Source organism: Colossoma macropomum, unplaced genomic scaffold (genome assembly GCF_904425465.1).
Source record: "Colossoma macropomum unplaced genomic scaffold, Colossoma_macropomum, whole genome shotgun sequence".
Classification (NCBI taxonomy): Eukaryota; Metazoa; Chordata; class Actinopteri; order Characiformes; family Serrasalmidae; genus Colossoma; species Colossoma macropomum.
In genome coordinates this window covers 28598872-28618871 of record NW_023494806.1, presented here as the reverse complement: position 1 = coordinate 28618871, position 20000 = coordinate 28598872, and the positions used below count along the sequence as shown (strand labels likewise).

The 20000-nt window shown below is 40.4% G+C and overlaps 1 protein-coding gene across 1 annotated transcript in view; it reads right to left on the bottom strand.

The window, feature by feature from the left end:
- The window catches only part of pdlim5a (PDZ and LIM domain 5a), a 30341-nt gene that overhangs the window by 5684 nt on the left and 4657 nt on the right, over nucleotides 1-20000 (bottom strand). The window contains exons 3-8 of the mRNA XM_036597844.1: nucleotides 19859-20000; nucleotides 12877-12913; nucleotides 7704-7723; nucleotides 2699-2734; nucleotides 1753-1931; nucleotides 906-945 (exon numbers count right to left, since the gene is read on the bottom strand). The exon at nucleotides 19859-20000 is cut by the window's right edge and continues 10 nt beyond it. Of these exons, the coding sequence (XP_036453737.1) occupies nucleotides 906-945; nucleotides 1753-1931; nucleotides 2699-2734; nucleotides 7704-7723; nucleotides 12877-12913; nucleotides 19859-20000 (454 nt within the window). The remainder of the gene's footprint in view (nucleotides 1-905; nucleotides 946-1752; nucleotides 1932-2698; nucleotides 2735-7703; nucleotides 7724-12876; nucleotides 12914-19858) is intronic.

The window sequence follows — 20000 nt, the reverse complement described above, 5'->3', positions numbered from 1 at the left end:
ATATTCCAACTAAGGGGCACAATATTCCAACTGAGGGGTACAGCATTCTGACAGAAAGGGTACAATATTCCAAATAAGGAGCACAATACTCTGACTGAAAGGGTACAATATTCCAACTAAGGGGCACAATATTCCAACTGAGGGGTACAGCATTCTGACTGAAAGGGTACAATATTCCAACTAAGCGGCACAATATCCCAACTGAGGGGTACAGCATTCTGACTGAAAGGGGACAATATTCCAACTAAGGGGCACAATATTCCAACTGAGGAGTACAGCATTCTGACTGGAAGGGGACAATATTCCAACTAAGGAGCACAATATTCCAACTAAGGGGCACAATATTCCAACTGAGGAGTACAGCATTCTGACTGGAAGGGGACAATATTCCAACTAAGGAGCACAATATTCCAACTAAGGGGCACAATATTCTGACTGAGAGGGCACAACATTCCAACAGGAGGGCACAATATTCCAATTGAGGGGCACAATATTCTGGCTGAGGGGCACAATATTCCAAATGAGAGGGCCTAATATTCCAACCAGAGGCACACAATATTCTAATTGAGGAGTACAATATTCCAAATGTGAGGTCATAATATTCCAGCTGAGGGGTACAATAATCCAACAGATTGGCACAATAATCTGAGGGGTACAATGTCTCAATGTAGGGGCTACGATATTTCAATGGAGAGACATAATAGTCTATAATAATGAGGGGCAAAATATTCTAATGTAGAGGTACAATATTCTGACCGAGAGGCACTATATTCCTACTTACTCAGTGTAGATACACACACACACACACACACACACACATACAGAGTGTATGTGCCAATTTAAAAGAAGGCTGGTTACCACAAAACAGGCAGAACATCATCTACTCAGGCAGCACTGATACTCACTTCACGGTCTGCTTAGCAGTCTCAGTCTCCTTTGGCTGAGCTGGAGAGAGAGAGAGAGAGAGACAGAGAGAGAGAAAGAGAGACAGAGAGAGAGAGACAGAGAGAGAGCATATGACACACAGTACATCAGGCAGGTTTCTACCTAAAGGGTTTCATGTATAAAGTATGTTGACATTTTGAAATATTCATGATGGAAAAAGAATAATTTATGTATGAACACATTTTTTCCTGTTCAGTTTATAGGAAAGCTGAACAGTTACAGCAGATAAACCGCATGAACTATAAAACTACAGTAGAGACACTCTGGAGAGGAGAAATGATGCAATTACCCACAGTGCAACACAACTCACCAACAACAACCCAACAACACCAACCACAGCAGGAAAAGCAAAGAAGCCAAACTTCTGATCTACATGAATGATGGAAATCACCATCAGGTGCGTCTGGACCTCCATTTGGGGTCAGCCTGAAGGTCACTCATCCCACCTCCAGAGGTCGCTGTCTCCCAGCCTCTGAGCAATTTTCTGTAGGTCGTTTCTATTTAGTTTTTGTTTACAAACTGAACTTTTATGGGTTCCTGTTTGTGTTTACTCTGCATTTCAGAGCTGCGTTCCTCTCGTGTTGGCTGGGTTTGACTCAGAGCTCTGAATCTTTGGGTTCTGGTATTCTGACTGTGGCTTCTGGTTTAAGGAAAAAACGTTTATGTGTCCGAGATTCAGAGTAATAAAGGTTTCCTACACTTGGATCAGCCTCAGCATCCTCTGTGTTACAACACAGCTCAGCCTTTTATTGCTTTGAGTAAATTTGATGGAAAAAACGTTGGGTGCGTTTTCAGCGTATCACTCACCTCCCTCAGCCTCGGTGCCGGTGATTTGGGCGAGGATACGGAAGGAGCGGGACTGAGATGTTCCTGTCCTTGGCCTCCAGTCTTCTGTGTCCTCCATGATGCGCTTCCTGCTGGCGTCAGCGTGAGTGGGAACGTGGTAGAACTCTATATCGGTCTGTGTGATGGGCTTACGGGGGATCCTGAACACACAGAACATACAAAACAACATAAACAATGAGGCAGGAGGACGAAAAGGGAGAAACAAGCTGAAATCTGTGAGAACTCTAAGGGTGTTTTTCCACTGCACAGTCAAAACTAGAATGGACTAGAACGAACCACAAAACATATGGTTCTAGGCCAACACTCTTAAAAAGATGGTTCTTCAATAGTTTTTAGTAAAGAAAATGATTCTATATAAAACCATTAGCATTGAAAGAGCCCATTGCATGAGTGAAGGGTTTTTTGCATGGAGAATGTGCTGTAGATGGTTCTATTTAGAACCAAAAAGGGTTCTTCTATTGTTATGACATCAAGCTTGTTACAATAGAAGAACCCCTATGGTGTTACATAGAACCATCTACAGAACATTTTTCATCAATCTGCAGAACCCTTTCGTGATGCACAGAACACTGAGTGTTTATGGTCCTATACAGAACCATTTTCTTTACTTCAAGCACCCTTAAAGAACCATCTTTTTAAGAGTGTACTTTCAATTCTGATATTCTTAGTGGTGCTATAATAGTGCTTGGTGACTTTATCTTCACATGGAAGAGTAAAGAATTCACTAAATTGTCGTTCATCAATATTGAGCATAAAAAACACAAAACTACACCCATTCAGTACTAGACAGTTGAAAAAAGCACATTTCTGGTTCCTAATGTTCTTTGTGCAGTGTAAAAACATCTGAACAGATTGTATATATTGTGTGGGTTCTGTTGGGTGGATCCTCAGGATGTTTAGTTTTTACCTGTTAACTGGAACTTTACTAACAGTAGCAGGAGCGCTGGAAAAGGAAAAGATAATGGGAGGAGTTACTATTTCAGTATTTGGATGGAGTTTATAACTAGACAAGTGTATATGTATATGTGTGTTAGGGCACTAGGGGGCGCACTGTACTGTAATGTTGATCACTTTCCTCTTTACCCTGGACTCACACAAACACAATCACTATGCAGAACATGCTGGTCATGCTGAGGTTGTGCTTCCCAGCACTCATCACTCATCCACTGTCAATAAATCTGAATTCTCAGGATGAGTGGACGTACATATGAGCGCTCCAGGCATGCAGTGTATAGTGATGAGTCTAGCTGGGTAATACAGTAGCAAGAGGGAGATTGCAGGTTTCTTGGCCACCTGCTTGAAACCCTCTGGCTTTCAACCTGCTGCCACTGGCTGGCCCTTTGGGTGAACTGGGACACAGCATGGTAGCAAAAGTACTGCCAGGTTTAAGAACCTTTTAGCTCCAGGCAAGTCAGAAGTGGTCTTCAGGAGCAATGTGCAAGAAGCCCTAGCAACAGCCAACTACTGGATGTCTTGCACAAAAACCTTGGAAGAACTCTTCTTCACAAAAAGTAACATGGTCCAAGCATAAATGTACCAGGAAATTCACCTTCTTTTCCTGAGATACGCACCATCTTGCAAGTGTGGTGTGATGCAGTACAGTACAGTCTGATGATGGAGCAGGTTAGAAAGAGCTGGAAGTCCCTAGTGAGGTCATACAAGTCGAACTGGGTGGTGGCTGCCCTCCTGAGCCACTCTATTTAGGGATCCCACTGCTCACCTCAAAAAAAAGCTAGAACAGGCAGTCTAAAAATCGACCACTCAAAATAATACTGGATGCCTTGGACGACATTACACTCAGTAGTCATAATAAAAAGGCAATAGTCTTGAAAATGGCAATGTGGAATGTGAGAACCCTCTGGGGTCTCATGTTAACTTGATAGACCCCATCAGATGACAGCACTGGTTGCTATGGAACTGATGCACTACAACATCAATATTGCTGCCCTAGCTGCCCTAATGAGACTATGGTCACAGCATTCCTTACAGAACTCCTGAAAAAGGGAAAAAGTATCCAGACAGTCTGTCTAATGAGTGAATTCTGCAGCTTTGAGGTACGTGCATTGCTGACAGAGGTGTTCAATTGAGTGCACACAGCACAACAGAAAAGCATTGACCAAAAGAATGGGACACTCTGGAGCAGCTAAGCTACACATGAGCAGGTCACATGACCCTAAGGTCACCATGTCCAATGCCAAGCATGGGCTAGAGGGGTATAAAGCCCCCCAGCATTGGGCTGTGGAGCAGTGGAACTGTGTTCTCTGGAGTGATTGAGCTCCATCCAGTACCTTTGGGATGATTTGGAGAACTGGCCATCCATCATCAGTACCCGACCTCACTAACGCTCAATCAAATCCTCACAGCAAAATCTAGTAAAGCCTTCCCAGAATAGTAGAGGCTGTTACTGCAGCACAAACTCACTATTAATACCCTTCATTTCAGAAGAAAGCAGGTGAACTCTAATGACGTGTAGGGCTGGTTTCCCAGACATGGATTAAGCTTAATCTTGGTCTAAACTGCAGCATCAATTGTGGATCACCATCAGAAATTCTTCATAGTTCAAGACGTATTGTTGATGTCCAGGCTGATGAGAGCATCGCCCAAGAGTAGAGGGCTGCAAACACCATCACAATTTACTTAAAAAAGATAGCTAGTCTCTCTGCAGTAAGACAAGGGGGGATGTATTTCCTTGCTGCTGTAGCTGAGGTGCTACAGAGGCTGTCCAACATCATCACAAAGACACACTAGTACCTGAATAGGTTCCCACACTGAACCACAGTGTGAGTTTAGGAACAGCAGGTCGACATGATCTTCACAGCACTGCAACTTCAGGAGAAGTGCCAAGAATAACATTCAGACCTTTTCATAGGTCACGGACAGAGAGCTCCTGTGGGGGGTGCTTCTCAAGTTTGGCCACTCTGCCAAATTTATCAAGATCCTCTGCCAGTTTCTGCTGTGATAATGGCTCATGTGACCAAAGGAAATGAAGAGTCTCTGACTTTCCCTGTACATACAGGGCTGGCATCTGCACTTTTCATCATCTTCTGTCCATTCCTCACTTCATTCATCAAGAATTTGAAGACAGCAGTGGACTTCAGACTGGACAGCAACCTCGGAAGGATACAAACACCAACCAAACTGTCAGGATCCTTTAACTGCAGAAAGCAGGTAACTGTGTTCTTGCGGCTCATTCTCAGGAGTCAGTCCTTGCTGTAGGTTTCAGAGGCTATAGCAGGACGAGTGTGAAAACTCCAACAACACTACGGTGTCTGATACACTCATACCAGCACCGCACACACTACCAGAGAATGATCCACCACCTGAGTAATATCTGGAGAACAGCAGCCCTGAAGCCATAGAGCAGAGAAGGGCTCATAAACTACAGCAACAGATGGATTACAGTCTATAACTGTAACTGAGCTTTTAAAGTGGCCAGTGAGCAGAAGTACAACTACTTTTGCTTAAAATACATAGCATCCACAGCCCTGTTTACAAAAAAAAGTTGATCCAAAAAAGGGATGCTATGCAAAATGTAAATAAAAACTGAATTCAATGATGTGTGAATCATTTAAACACTATATTTAATTGCAAATAGTACAAAGACAACATATCACATGTTGGAACTGATAAATTTTAATGTAGTTATAATGTATGTTATAACTGAAGTTTGGGGGGAGGAACATGCCTGAAACCCCTCCTTCTTTCAATCTAACGCCCTATAAATTCATACCCTCACCTTCCATTTCCGTGATGAGGTTCCGCAATCCCCACTGCCACCCATCTCCTCCCTGTTCCTCACGCCTACATCAGTCCTACTACAGCTATGAGAGGGTCTGGCCTTCTAGCTACAGGCAGAAGCTGCCCAGAACTCCAGCCCAAGTTCTCAGAGTTCTCCCCCTCCCTCAATCAGCCTTCTCTCATACTACCTCCACCATGTTGAAGGCATGGTCTGAACTCACCAATTGTTTTTTTAAAAATTTTGAATTTCATGCCGGCAACACGTTCCAAAAAAGTTGGGATGGGGGCATGTTTACCACTGTGTTTCATCACCTCTTCTTTTAATAACACTCTGTAAGCATTTGGGAACTGAGGAGACTAATTTTGTGTCTCCTTTTCATATTTTTCAATTCATAATGTGCCAGATGTTTTCAGTGGTGACAGGTCTGGACTGCAGGCAGACCAGTTTAGCACCCAGACTCTTTTACTACAGAGCCATGCTGTTGTAATACATGCAGAATGTGGTTTTACATTGTCTTGCTGAAATAATCAAGGACTTCCCTGAAAAAGACGTTGTCTGGATGGCAGCAAATGTTGTCCAAAACCTGCACATATCATGCAGCATTAATGGAGCCTTCACAGATGTGTGAGTCACACATGCCATGTGCACTAATGCCCCCTATACCATCATGAATACTGGCTTTTGAACTGTGACTGATAACAAGACAGTTGGTCCCTCTCCTCTTTAGCCCAGAGGACACAGCGTCCTTGATTTACAAGAGGAATTTCAAATTTTGGTTCATCGAACCACAGGACACTTTTCTACTTCCCCTCCATTAAATGCTCATTAAATGAGCTCGGGCCCAGAGAAGGTGGCAGCGTTTCTGGATCCTGCTTATATTTGGTTTCTTCTTTGCGATTTAGAGTTTTAACTTATATTTATGGATGCAGTGATGAACTGTTTTCACAGACAGTGGTTTTCAGAAGTGTTTCTGAGCCCATGCAGTGATTTCCACTACAGAATCATGTCTGTTTTTAATGCAGTGCTGCCTGAGGGCCCAAAGATCACGGCCAGCAAATACTGGTTTTTGGCCTCGTCCCTCACATACAGAGATTTCTCCAGATTCTCTGAATCTTTTAATGATATTATGTACCGTAGATGATGAGAAGCTAAAGTTCTTTGCTATTTAATGTCGAGAAAAGTTATTCTTAAATTGTTGCACTATTTGATGGTGCAGTCTTTCACAGAGTGGTGAACCCCTCCTCATCTTTACTTCTGAAAGACTCCGCCTCTCTGAGATGCTCTTTTGTACCCAATCATGTTACTGACCTGTTAATTAACCTTATTAGTTGTGAGATGTTTCACCAGGTGTTTTTTAGCATTACAGACCTTTACCAGTTTTTTCTTGTTTTAAATTTTTAATTTAAAATGATTATTAATTTTAACAAAATTCTCAATTTCAATAGTTGGTATGTGGTCCTTGTGCTATTTTCAATTATATATAGGGTTTACATGATTTAAACATCATTGCATTGTGCTTTTATTTACATTTTGCATAGTGTCCCAACTTTTTTGGAAACAAGGTTGTAAATACTTACCATTGTTTATTTTAAAAAGTTACTCACCAAGCTCCTCAAAACTGAAATTTTACATGCAAAACTAAAATACATGCAGGTAAAATTCACATATAAACAAATCCATGCTAGTAAAGCAGGTAAAAGGCTGCTCCATCATGACAAAAAGCTGAAGCCCTATTGAAGGCTTATCAGTTCTCTCAGATGAGGTTGTTTTATATAATGTGTAGAATTTGATTGGCTAATTGGTTCAGAATAATTATCAATGCCATTCTCCCAGATTCCCACAGATAGCTTGAATTAGGTCATTGCCCAGATGTTCACATTAGCATTACCCTACAGAACACACCCAGTAAAACATGCTGCACAGCTGTCTCTATGAGAAGATTTTGCTATTTAATTAAACAAAACCAACATACAAAATTCATCCTGGATTCAATTCATTACCCAGTGATTACTGTCAGGCTGCTGTTAAACATCTCAGTTTTCTGCTGTCTGGGTTTTTAGACCCTGAGATTTATAAAGCATTGGTGGAGCAGCCCTTCACACACAAACTCCACTACACACACTACACTATCACAACAAACACACACACAGCCACACACCACCGGCATACTGACTTTATTGTCACTGTAGTCGTCTGTGGAAAAGAGCAAGAAAGTAAACATTCATCATAATCATGACATCATCATCACCAACATAATCACCATTACAATCATTACCATCATCACTGCCATCTCTATCATTATCAAATCACCACCACCACCATAACCACCATTATCACTACTATCATAATCACCATTACGATTATCATCCCCAGAATAATCATCAATATCATAACTATCATCAACACAAACATTATCATCATTACCATCATCATCACTACCATTACCATCACCATCATAATCACCATTATCATTACTATCATTATATCATCATTACCATCACCATTATTAATATCATCACCATTACGATTATCATCTCCACATTAATCATTAATATCATAACTATCATAATCACCATTACCATTATGATCACCACATTAATCATCAATATCATAACTACCATTACCATCACCATCATAATCACCATTATCATTACTATCATTATATCATTACTGTCATCATTACATCACCATTATTAATGTCATCACCATTACCGTTTTCATTACCAACACCACCATAATCATCATTATCATTACTATCATTACCATCATCACTGCCATCTCCATCATTATCACATCATCACCACCATCATAACATACTACCATACATAACATACTAACATGATTACTATCACAATCACCATTATGATTATCATCTCCACACTAATCATTAATATCATAACTATCACAATCACCATTACGATTATCATCACCACATTAATCATTAATGTCATAACTACCATTACCATCACCATCATACATAGCATACTAACATGATTACTATCACAATCACCATTATGATTATCATCTCCACATTAATCATTAGTATCATAACATAAAACCTGAAGAAGCTCAGTTCAGTAGCAGTAACTCCTCTGAGACAGACAGCCGGAGCAGAGAACACACACACACACACACACACACACACACACACACACACACACACACACATACACACACACACTACAGCATCTCAGCACCGCACTCAGTGTGTGTGTGTGTGTGAGAGTGTGTGTTTGTGTGTGTGTAATTAGAGATGTGGTGCTGTTGCCCAGAAATGTCCATCTATAAACACACACACACACACACACACACACACACACACACACACACACCCAGCACAGATAGTTTAACTCAGTACTAAATATAAACACACACTTACATCAAATGCTGCAACACACACGCAAATGCTGTGTACTGACCAAGAGATAATGTTTCTGGAAAGTGTTTTCTGGAAGATGCTCCCTGAAAGACCTTTTCTGGAAAAAAGTTTTCTCTTTCTCTTTTGGACTGTGTTTTGTGTAAGATGCTTTTTGGCTGTTGTTTTTTGAAGAAGCTGCTTTCTAAAGGATGTTTTTGGAAGATGTTATCTGGAAGGTGTTTTTGGAAGATGTTTTTGGAAGATGTTATCTGGAAGGTGTTTTTGGAAGATGTTTTTGGAAGATGTTATCTGGCAGGTGTTTTTGGAAGGTGTTTTTGGAAGATGTTTTTGGAAGATGTTATCTGGCAGGTGTTTTTGGGAGATGGTTTCTGCAAGCTGTTTTCTAAAGGATGTTTTTGGAAGATGATATCTGGAAGGTGTTTCTGGAAGGTATTTTTTGGAAGGCGTTGTTTTGCATGGTGTTTTTGGAAGGTGTTTTCTGGAAGATATCTTTGGAGGGTGTTTTCGGGAAGATGTTATCTGGAAAATGTTTTCTGGAAGGTGTTTTCTAGAAGACTCTCTGGCAGGTGTTTTTGAGAGATGGTTTCTGCAAGCTGTTTTCTAAAGGATTTTTTGGAAGATGTTTTTTGAAGGTGTTGTTCTGGGAAGATGTTTCAGTAAATGAGAGTTTAAGCAGAGATGATACAGTGGAGGAGGACTTTATGGAGCGACTGTATATCTCGTAATATGTGAGGATGAGATCATCTGCCATATGAGCATCACTCAGACAGTAACTGCACAGCTGCTGAGGATGCTGCTTATTTTTAGCCTCCTGAGATTTAGAACTCAGTCTGCTGTTCAGTCACCCAGCAGGCCAACGAGTTTCTGGACATGAATAAAGCAGCCATGTTCTGCAAGGTTTTAACACAATACACATAATAATGATTATTATAGCTAATAATAATACATACTTCCGAATGCTCAATGTTAAGTAAGAAACAAGAATTACATTTTACTCTGAAGAAAACAAAGGGCATCTTTTGATGTATTATATAAAAAAAGGTTTGAAATGGCTTTGAAAAAAATATTTTTAAATAATATAGGAAAGCAGATTTATGGAAACAGCAAGTCCTGCCAGTGTTGCTGTTGTGAGTGAACGGCTAGACTTCTTCTCACCATCTAAAGTGTAAAAGACACAAAGCGCCACCTAGTGTGCTGAAGTAGCAGCTGTTCAATGTTCTGGACTTCGCTACTAACACCAAAATTGAGTAACAGAACATGGAGCATGATTTCTGTAATTATCCCTCCTCTAACGTTCCCAAAATTGAGTCCAGCACTTTGGAATGTGCTGCCTGTTCAGTTGGACACCTCCATCAGTGTGTGTCATTACTGGCTGAACCACAGGTCAATCAAACTCTTACCCACTGAGCTGCGCCTCCAGCAGGCCCCTCCCCTGCCCCAGCGCTGCCTCTCGGGCGTTATCATTGGAGTACAGCTTGATGGGCGTGTTGTAGACGGAGGGCCGAGGCATCGCCGGCAGCTGAATGGTCGAGTCGTCTGTGACTCCAGATAAAGAGGACGAGGTGGTGTGAAAGTGGGAGGTGTTTAAGGCAGTTGGGGTGGGGCTAAGAGCAGATGTCGAAGATTGTGTGTGCTGTGGCCCCACCCCCTCAAAAGGAAGTATTGTCTGATTGGAGGTGGAGCTGATGTGGGAGGAGTTTGCAGTGTCAGAGGGAGGGGAGGGAGGGGTAGTCAAGGAAAGTGATGTGATGATTTCAGTTGAAACATCCTACATATGAAGGAAGCACACAAATACATGAAAATGCACATACACACCAACAAACACACAAACTGCTGCCCACACGGCAAAGACTAGATACAGTTCAGTTAGATGCTAATGTAACTTTTATAATAATTACTACTATATTTGTAGATTGTGTATATAAATATAATGACGTTTTACCTCATGAACCTTATAGTTTTTTTGTAAATATATGCACATTCCAAATGTGATGCCTGCAGCATGTTCCAAAAAGGTTGGGACAGGACTTTAACAGCACACATTTAGGGTAAACATTTAGGGACTGAAGACACAACATGAGCCCGTTCAGAAAGCAGAAAGCAGGTCAGTCTAGAACCTGCACTCTCTGATTACACAGCCGTGCTGCTGTAACACACCATGACAGGCACTGGATTTAGAACTTTACGCTGGTAACAATCTGGATGGTCCTTTTGTTCTTTGGCCTGAGGAACATGATGTTCAATCTGAAAGGTTGACTCGTCAGACCACAAAACACGTTTCCACTGAGCATCAGTCCATTTCAGATAAGCTTGAGCCCAGAGAAGTTGGCGGCGTTTCTGGACATTGTTGATATGTGAGTTCAACAGTGCAACCTGCATTTGTGGATGCAGCAATGAACATTGTTTATTGATGACAGTTTGTTAAAGTATTCCCAAGCTCATGTGGTGATATCCATCAGAGAAACATGCCAGGTTTTAATGCAGCGCAGTCTGAGGGATCAAAGGTCTTTCATTTGTGGTTTTCTGGCTTTTCCTTCAGGTACAAAGATTTCTCTGGATTCCCTGAATATTTTGATTATATTATGCACTGCAGAGGGTGAAGTACCTAAAAAAATGTAATACCTAAAATCATTACAGTCTCTCACTGAGGATTGTTGTTTTCACACCGTTGAATTTTTATTAGATACATTTTTGTCAAAGTGGCCTCAACCCGTCCTCGCTCACAAAGCCTCTTCGGGATGCTCCTTTTATACCCGAGCATAACTGCATCTTTACTGAACATTGTTTTTAGTCTTAAATTGCTCCTGTCCCAACTTTTTTTGCATGTGTTACAGGCATCAATATCAGAATGAGTGTATATTTGAAAAGAAAAACATTGAAACTGATGAAGTAAAACATTACTTGTCTTTGTAATGATTTTGTTTAATTACAGATCAAAGTGGATTTAAAAATCACCACTTTCTGTTTTATTTACATTTGTTCCAACTTTCTCGGATTTGGGTTTTGTATCGATGTGCTGCTTTAGAGGAAGCGTGATGATGTGATGAAGCTGTGAGGACTTTGAGATGGTAACTGATGAGTGAACACAAACAGAGACACATTCACAAACGTCCATAAATTCAGCCTCTCACTCTGTCTGTCTGTCTGTCTCAGAGGAGAACAGTAATATCTCTATAGATGTTAAACAGAATCCACCACAGAATATTTCAGAACTCAAAATATCATAATCCAGCTAGAAGAGGAGAATTTATAAATACAGGAGTGGACAAAACAACAGAAACACACCTGAAATATTCACTGACCACTTTATTACAAACCTTATAGTTCCACCATGTAGGTGTTACAGACTGCAGTTCACCTGATACCACAATAAAGGTGTTTCTAATAAAGTGGCCAGTTAGAGGAAGTACAAGGTAGGTGTTTCTAATAAAGTGGCCACTGAGTGGAAGCACAAGGTAGGTGTTTCTAATAAAGTGGCCACTGAGTGGAAGCACAAGGTAGGTGTTTCTAATAAAGTGGCCACTGAGTGGAAGGACAAGGTAGGTGTTTCTAATAAAGTGGCCACTGAGTGGAAGCACAAGGTAGGTGTTTCTAATAAAGTGGCCACCGAGTGGAAGCACAAGGTAGGTGTTTCTAATAAAGTGGCCACCGAGTGGAAGGACAAGGTAGGTGTTTCTAATAAAGTGGCCACTGAGTGGAAGCACAAGGTAGGTGTTTCTAATAAAGTGGCCACTGAGTGGAAGGACAAGGTAGGTGTTTCTAATAAAGTGGCCACTGAGTGGAAGCACAAGGTAGGTGTTTCTAATAAAGTGGCCACTGAGGAAAAGTATTTCCTGTGGTGTTTCAATTATTTTGTCTCCTTCCTTATGTGTGTAAAAATGTGTGAAAAGGCATGTGTGTATAGGTGTGTGTGTGTGTGTGTGTGTGTGTGTGTGTGTGTGTGTGTGTGTGTGTATGGAGCTCATACCTTTGGAGGTACAGCTGGTTTTTGAACACTGGGCACTCTGAAAAACAAACAATAAACAAATACCTTTAGCAATTAACAAAAACATTTAGCTATAAACAAAAACATTTAGCTATAAACAAAAACATTTAGCAATAAACAAAAACATTTAGCTATAAACAAAAACATTTAGCTATAAATGAAAACATTTAGCAATAAACAAAATCACAGACGTTGTGCTTTAAGTGTGAGTGTGTGTCAGACTCCACAGGCCGGTAATTAACGAGATCGTTAAGGATTCGGAAAGCTGGAGTTCTGCTGGGAAAAGTAAACGATCCCTGTAAAACATACACACACACACACACACGCACACACACACGCACACACACACGCACACACACACACACACGCACACACACACAGTATTTGATTCCACTGCATTCTGTGCGTGTGTGTGTGTGTGTGTGTGTGCGTGTGTGTGTGTGTGCGTGTGTGTGTGCGTGTGTGTGTGGTATCTGTTACTGAATGTGTGAGAAGCTCCGAGTGACGTAAGAAATCCAGACTTAACCTTCTAGAACAATCCAATGCTGTCTCTCTCTCCCTCTCTCTCTCTGTCTCTCTCTCTCTCTCTCCCTCTCTCTCTCTGTCTCTCTCTCTCTCTCTCTCTGATATTTGAACTCCTACATTTCTAGAAGATTCCAGAACAGCAAATCTTCTTCCCAGAATGCCTCAGCTATACCCCTCACTCTCACACACCCTTTCACACGTGCACTGTTACCAGGGAATGTAACAGTGATTAAACCAGAAGGTCAGTCCTGAGTCTGAGTACCCAGCAGAACCGACCCGGTGTTCTGACCAACTGCCCCACAGCACTGCTCATTCATACAGAACCTCCTACACTAAACTATAGGGGGTATTTAGACAGCCTGAATGACCTCATCAGAGGGTAAATAAGAACACTGAGCTGAGGGTTTAATATAGTTGAGGCTGAATGTTGCTGCACTGATGACGGCCACATGGACAGTAAGACTGCTTGAAGGGGTGTGTAAGCTGTCTGAACAGGAGATCCAGTAGAGTTCCTGGGAAATGACCACGAGGACTCATGATTCTGTGTGAGAACAGAATCCAGTACATTCCCGGTAAATACTGGGACGTCTGGAGTTCATTTTCAAAAATATTGATATTGCAGTATTTAAAGCTGTTTGCAAACGTTTTGTTGATTTTCTAAGTGAAAATAAGTGAACACAGTACAGAGAACCCATTCATGATGACATTTCTCTGCAGATTTTAGTGCACGATTTCTATTCTTCTGGTCAGTTTAACATATTAGAAGTAAATAAAACTCAGTATACTTTATATTTTTATATTAAAAAATATTAAATGTGCTATAATTTTGGCGAAGGCTACATTTTATGTTTCATTTTCCCCCAGTATGTTAAATGTATGTGTACTAAAATGTGTTCTTTTTAGAGGATGTGTTACTTTATTTTGACAGCAAACATGGAATTTGGATGCAACTCTACGTGAAATTAAATTAAACCCGCTGCCTGTTTAACTGTATGATGATGTATGTGGGGTGTAGAATATCCTAAAGCCTCAGAGACGCTGTGGCACTAAAGCCCTCTGCTCTACTGTGTCTCTTGGTGTTCCAGTACTGCCAGCTGGCTGCTCTCCTGCTTTGAAGTGATCTGATTGATGTAATCGATTGTTTTGTTTCGTTATCACACTTCAGCAGAAATATTTTCCATTGTTTTTGGGTCGTTTGATTTGATTGGACTGATTTCAGCTTGATAAGATTTTCGTAACATACTCTGAAAAGCTTTGAGATCAGTTTAAAGGTGGTTTAGAGGTGGTCACTGTGGTTCCCAGTCCGTTTAAAACTGTTTAGAACCATTTAGAACCACACTCAGAGACAGAACAAGCTATGCTGTTAACTAACATACAGAATGTAAGCGTCCACCTGAGAGAAGAAGCCCCCACGCAAAGTCAAATATGCAAATAGGTGGAGCCCAGACCCAATAAAATCTTTAAATGTAGAAAAATTTAATTAAAAATTTTCCTAACTTAAAATAGCTGAGTAATCTTGAAAGTTTTCCATTTTTAAGACAGATATCGTGTATTTGGGTGTGGATCCCATGACAGCAAATCCACTGAGAACTGGAAAAACATTCTCTTTAATCTGAGCTGATTGACTCATGAATGATTGGAATATTCACGTTCTTTCAACATTATTACTTTAAGTACATTTTAAAATGGGTCACTTCAGTTAAAATCAACAATTTGTTTTCTGAACATGTACAAGACTCAGTTCTATGTTTCTGAGTGTGCATATATATATATATATATATATATATATATATATATATATATAGACACTCTTTAGACCTACACTGCAAAAAAATAGATCTTTTCAAGTGAAAACATCACAAATTTGGTCGATATATCCAATATTTCTCGTTAGGAGACTATTGTAAGAATATTATAAGACTAATTTATTTGTAGACATTTTTACTAGTCTTTAGTCATTTTATCCTATGAAACTGCTTTATTCATTGGCAGATTGTTTCTGGATATATGCCAAACTATCTGCATTACTTTTCCAAACAAGTAAAATGATCTGCCAATTGAATATGAATATTTCACTAGATAATATTACTTAAAACAAGTTAAACATGGCTAGAAATAAGTGAAATAGTCTTATAGTATCTTTACATCAGTCTCATAATGAGAAATATTAGATGTTTTGACTATGTTTAAGATTTTTTCACTTTGTAAGAGGTCACTGTTTGCAGTGTAGGTCACTACCAATCAAGAGTAGCAAAAGAAACTGAAGAATGTGAAACTGCATGTACTAAATGTATAATAGTAAATGTGTCCACCAGTCATCTTTGCCACAGTCTGTCGCTGGGCCGGCGTGAGCCTGACCACAAGTCAATACGTTATTCAGCTTATTGACCTTCTAGTGTAACAGAGCGGAGCTATATGAAGGCAGCTAATGGCTTTATAAATAAACAAGCAGCAGCGGTGGTCCGTCCGTACCCTCAGAGAAGGCTACTCCCCTCTTAAACACTTTAAGACAACAATCAGAGTGTCTGTAGTATAACTTATAAACCTGAGAGACAAAGGATAAACAGCATCAAAGGTTTTTCTGAGCACAAAGAAACTCGATTACACCAGATTACACATCTCCATAATGAAGAATGTGTGTCTGCACCACTTTTCTTCTACACAGCGTATGAAAGCAAGCTTTATTTCTGCGTGAACAGACCCGTTTCACCATCAGCTTTCAACACAAAAGAGAGCTTACTATCAAGTCAAATGCCAAGATAATAATAGGAAACATGTCCAGCCTTCCTGACATCTAAAGCGCTACAGCGAGTGTTGGTGTAGTTAAGGCTTCTGGCAACCAAAAACAATGTAAATTAGGTTTTATCTGCATTTAGCAGAAGTTTGAGGTTTTTTAGGGTCTTTTTTCAAAAGTATTAAAACTAACAAAAGCAAATAACTGAGTAGCCAAGTGAACAGATTCAGCACAGCAGTGCAGCACAGTGTCATCAGCTTCTACACAAACATCACAACAGTTAACATCTTATCATTTATATAAACCTTAAACATGACTGGCCCTAGAACAGACCCCTGGGGAACACCTCTGGTTGTCTTCTGAAAATCTGATGATACACCTTACACACTTAGATCTGTATGATAAATAATGGGTAAAAACAGCATTAAACACAGAGTCTGGCTGTTTGCACTGACTCCACCAATAAAGCATGTGACTAAATCACACCTAAACGCCTGTTTTTCATACTTTTAATGAACAAAAATGAGTGAGAATTGGAAGAATCTGTGGGAGAACTGGACAGTGAAGTAAGTGAAATTTTCCATTCAGTCCACCTACATATTCAATAAATAATTAATGTAAATATCAAACAGTAACAAGTGTTAAAGGCGAAACATTATCTAGAACAGTAGGACAATGCTGGTTGGTACAGTGTAGTGGATAACACCACTGCTCTTCAAGGGAATTTGCACGATATTTCCAGAAGTTATTGCTTTAGTATTAAAGTTTGGCATTTAACATTTAAGATGTTTTGCAACTTTGTTTAAAGTTTAAAAAGAAATGATAGCAGTAATGCAGGAGTTCGCTGACCTGACTTTAATTTTCATCCCTATCACACAAACAGAATCCGTGTGAATGTGGAGTCACAGACTGAGTGTATGAGCTCTGAGAGCCTCAGCAGGACGGAGAGTGTAGATGATTAAAAGTCTGAGCAGCTCAGCTCAGAGGAACAGTTCAGTTTACAGATCGTGGTCCTCGCCCTCACTCTCAGCTCTCAGATGCTGCTGATACCGGCAGATCTGTTCTAATAATACAGACTGGCAGTAAATCTGAGAGACCGTTATTTGTTTATCGTTATTAAATATCAAATCAGTTCTCTGAGCTCTTACACGCACACGCACACTCACTCAGATGAGTTTCAGATAAAGTGTTTCACCACACAGGCACTCACAGAGGTGGCCAGCGTGACGATATTTAGTGTTATTTTGATGAATTACATCACAGCATGCCTTTCTCAGCATATGGTAGTATCGGTCAACTTAAAGATCACTGACCAGCTGTGTATGTTTTAGAAATGAGAGTCATTCAGCATGGAACACGTTTCATATTGTTGGGTAACACTTAACCGAAGAGCATCATTTATAAGGCTACTTAAGGCTTTCATGACAATCGACATAAACCTACTTAGATATTAAAGGCTTACTTCAAAAAGTGACCTCATGAAGTGACCTCCAAAACATCTGAAGTGACCTCAGGATTGACAAAGGAAGCCTGCTTTTGGAAATAAGCCTTTATAAATGCTTATGTAGGTTTGAATTAGTTGGTATGAAATCCTAACGAATGCTGATCTCCAGAAAAGTGGCACCAATAGAAAATGTCTTTGGTCAGTGGTAGAGTGGGTATTTAGGAGTATTCCCAGTGGCCTGTTAACATTCCAAGCTGGTTTTTCATAGGGAAAGAGGGAATGAATCCGATCTGATTCGGTCACAAACCTAGACTGAAATGGCACAATCTTTCTTTTAGCACAGAAAAACAGAAAGTGAAGTAAAGCGAGACACATTGTCACACTAGTAACCACAGTACAGTCAGTTAACAGTTGGGGCAGGGCAGTAGAGTGTATGAATGTGTTTATATATAATTTAGAATACTTCATTTTATAGCCCAACAAATCGGACCAGCATCGGCAGATAGTCTACCAGCAGATTTAATGTTGATCTGAGTATTTAAGTACATCTGAAGGGTCAGACTGAGATTATCTGAGCAGGATTGATGTTGATCTGAGTATTTGAGTACCTCTGCAGGGTCAGATTGAGATTCTCTGAGCAGGTTTGATGTTGATCTGAGTATTTGAGTACCTCTGCAGGGTAACATTGAGATTATCTGAGCAGGGTTGATGTTGATCTGAGTGTTTGAGTAACTCTGCATGGTCATATTGAGGTTCTCTGAGCAGGTTTGATGTTGATCTGAGTATTTGAGCGTCTCTCTATGGTCAGATTGAGGTTTTTTGAGCAGGTTTGATGTTGATCTGAGTATTTAAGTACATCTGAAGGGTTAGATTGTGATAATCTGAGCAGGATTGATGTTGATCTGAGTATTTGAGTTCCTCTGCAGGGTCACTTTGAGATTATCTGAGCAAGTGTGATGTTGATCTGAGTATTTGAGAACCTCTGCAGGGTCAGATTAGGGTTCTCTGAACAGGTTTGATATTGATCTGAGTATTTGAGTACCTCTGCAGGGTCAGATTGAGGTTATCTGAGCAGGTTTGATGTTGATCTGAGTATTTGAGTACCTCTGCATGGACAGATTGAGGTTTTCTGAGCAGGTTTGATGTTGATCTGAGTATTTGAGTAATTCTGCAGGGTCAGATTGAGGTTTTCTGAGCAGGTTTGATGTTGATCTGAGTATTTGAGTACCTCTGCATGGTCATATTGAGGTTATCTGAGCAGGTTTGATGTTGATCTGAGTATTTGAGTACCTCTGCAGGGTCAGATTGAGGTTCTCTGAGCAGGTTTGATGTTGATCTGAGTATTTGAGTACCTCTGCATGGACAGATTGAGACTATCTGAGCAGGTTTGATGTTGATCTGAGTATTTGAGTACCTCTGCATGGACAGACTGAGATTTTTGAGTGATGTTGATCTGAGTATTTGAGTACCTCTGCATGGTCAGATTGAGGTTTTCTGAGCAGGTTTGATGTTGATCTGAGTATTTGAGTAATTCTGCAGGGTCAGATTGAGGTTTTCTGAGCAGGTCTGATGTTGATCTGAGTATTTGAGTACCTCTGCAGGGTCAGATTGAGATTCTCTGAGCAGGTTTGATGTTGATCTGAGTACTTAAGTACCTCTTCATGGTCAGATTGAGATTATCTGAGCAGGTTTGATGTTGATCTGAGTATTTGAGTACCTCTGCAGGGTCAGATTGAGGTTCTCCGAGCAGGTTTAATGTTGATCTGAGTATTTGAGAACCTCTGCAGGGTCAGACTGAGGTTTTCTGAGCAGGTCTGATGTTGATCTGAGTATTTGAGCACCTCTGCAGGGTTAGATTGAGGTTTTTGAGTGATGTTGATCTGAGTATTTGAGAACATCTGCATGGTCAGATTCAGGTTTTCTGAGCAGGTTTGATGTTGATCTGAGTATTTAAGTACCTCTGCAGGGTAACATTGAGATTGTCTGAGCAGGTTTGATGTTGATCTGAGTATTTAAGTACCTCTGCATGGTCATATTGAGGTTTTTTGAGCAGGTTTGATGTTGATTTGAGTATTTGAGCACCTCTGCAGGGTTAGATTGAGGTTTTTGAGTGATGTTGATCTGAGTATTTGAGAACATCTGCATGGTCAGATTCAGGTTTTCTGAGCAGGTTTGATGTTGATCTGAATATTTGAGAACCTCTGCATGGTGAGATTCAGGTTTTCTGAGCAGGTTTGATGTTGATCTGAGTATTTGAATACCTCTGCAAGTTAAGACTGAGGTTTCCAGTGCAGGCTTTGATTTTGTTCTGAGCCTCCAGATGGTTCATGTTGTCCGTACTGACTCCATTGATGGTCAACACCAGGTCACCTACTGCAATGCCAGCTTTAGCTGCCTTACCAA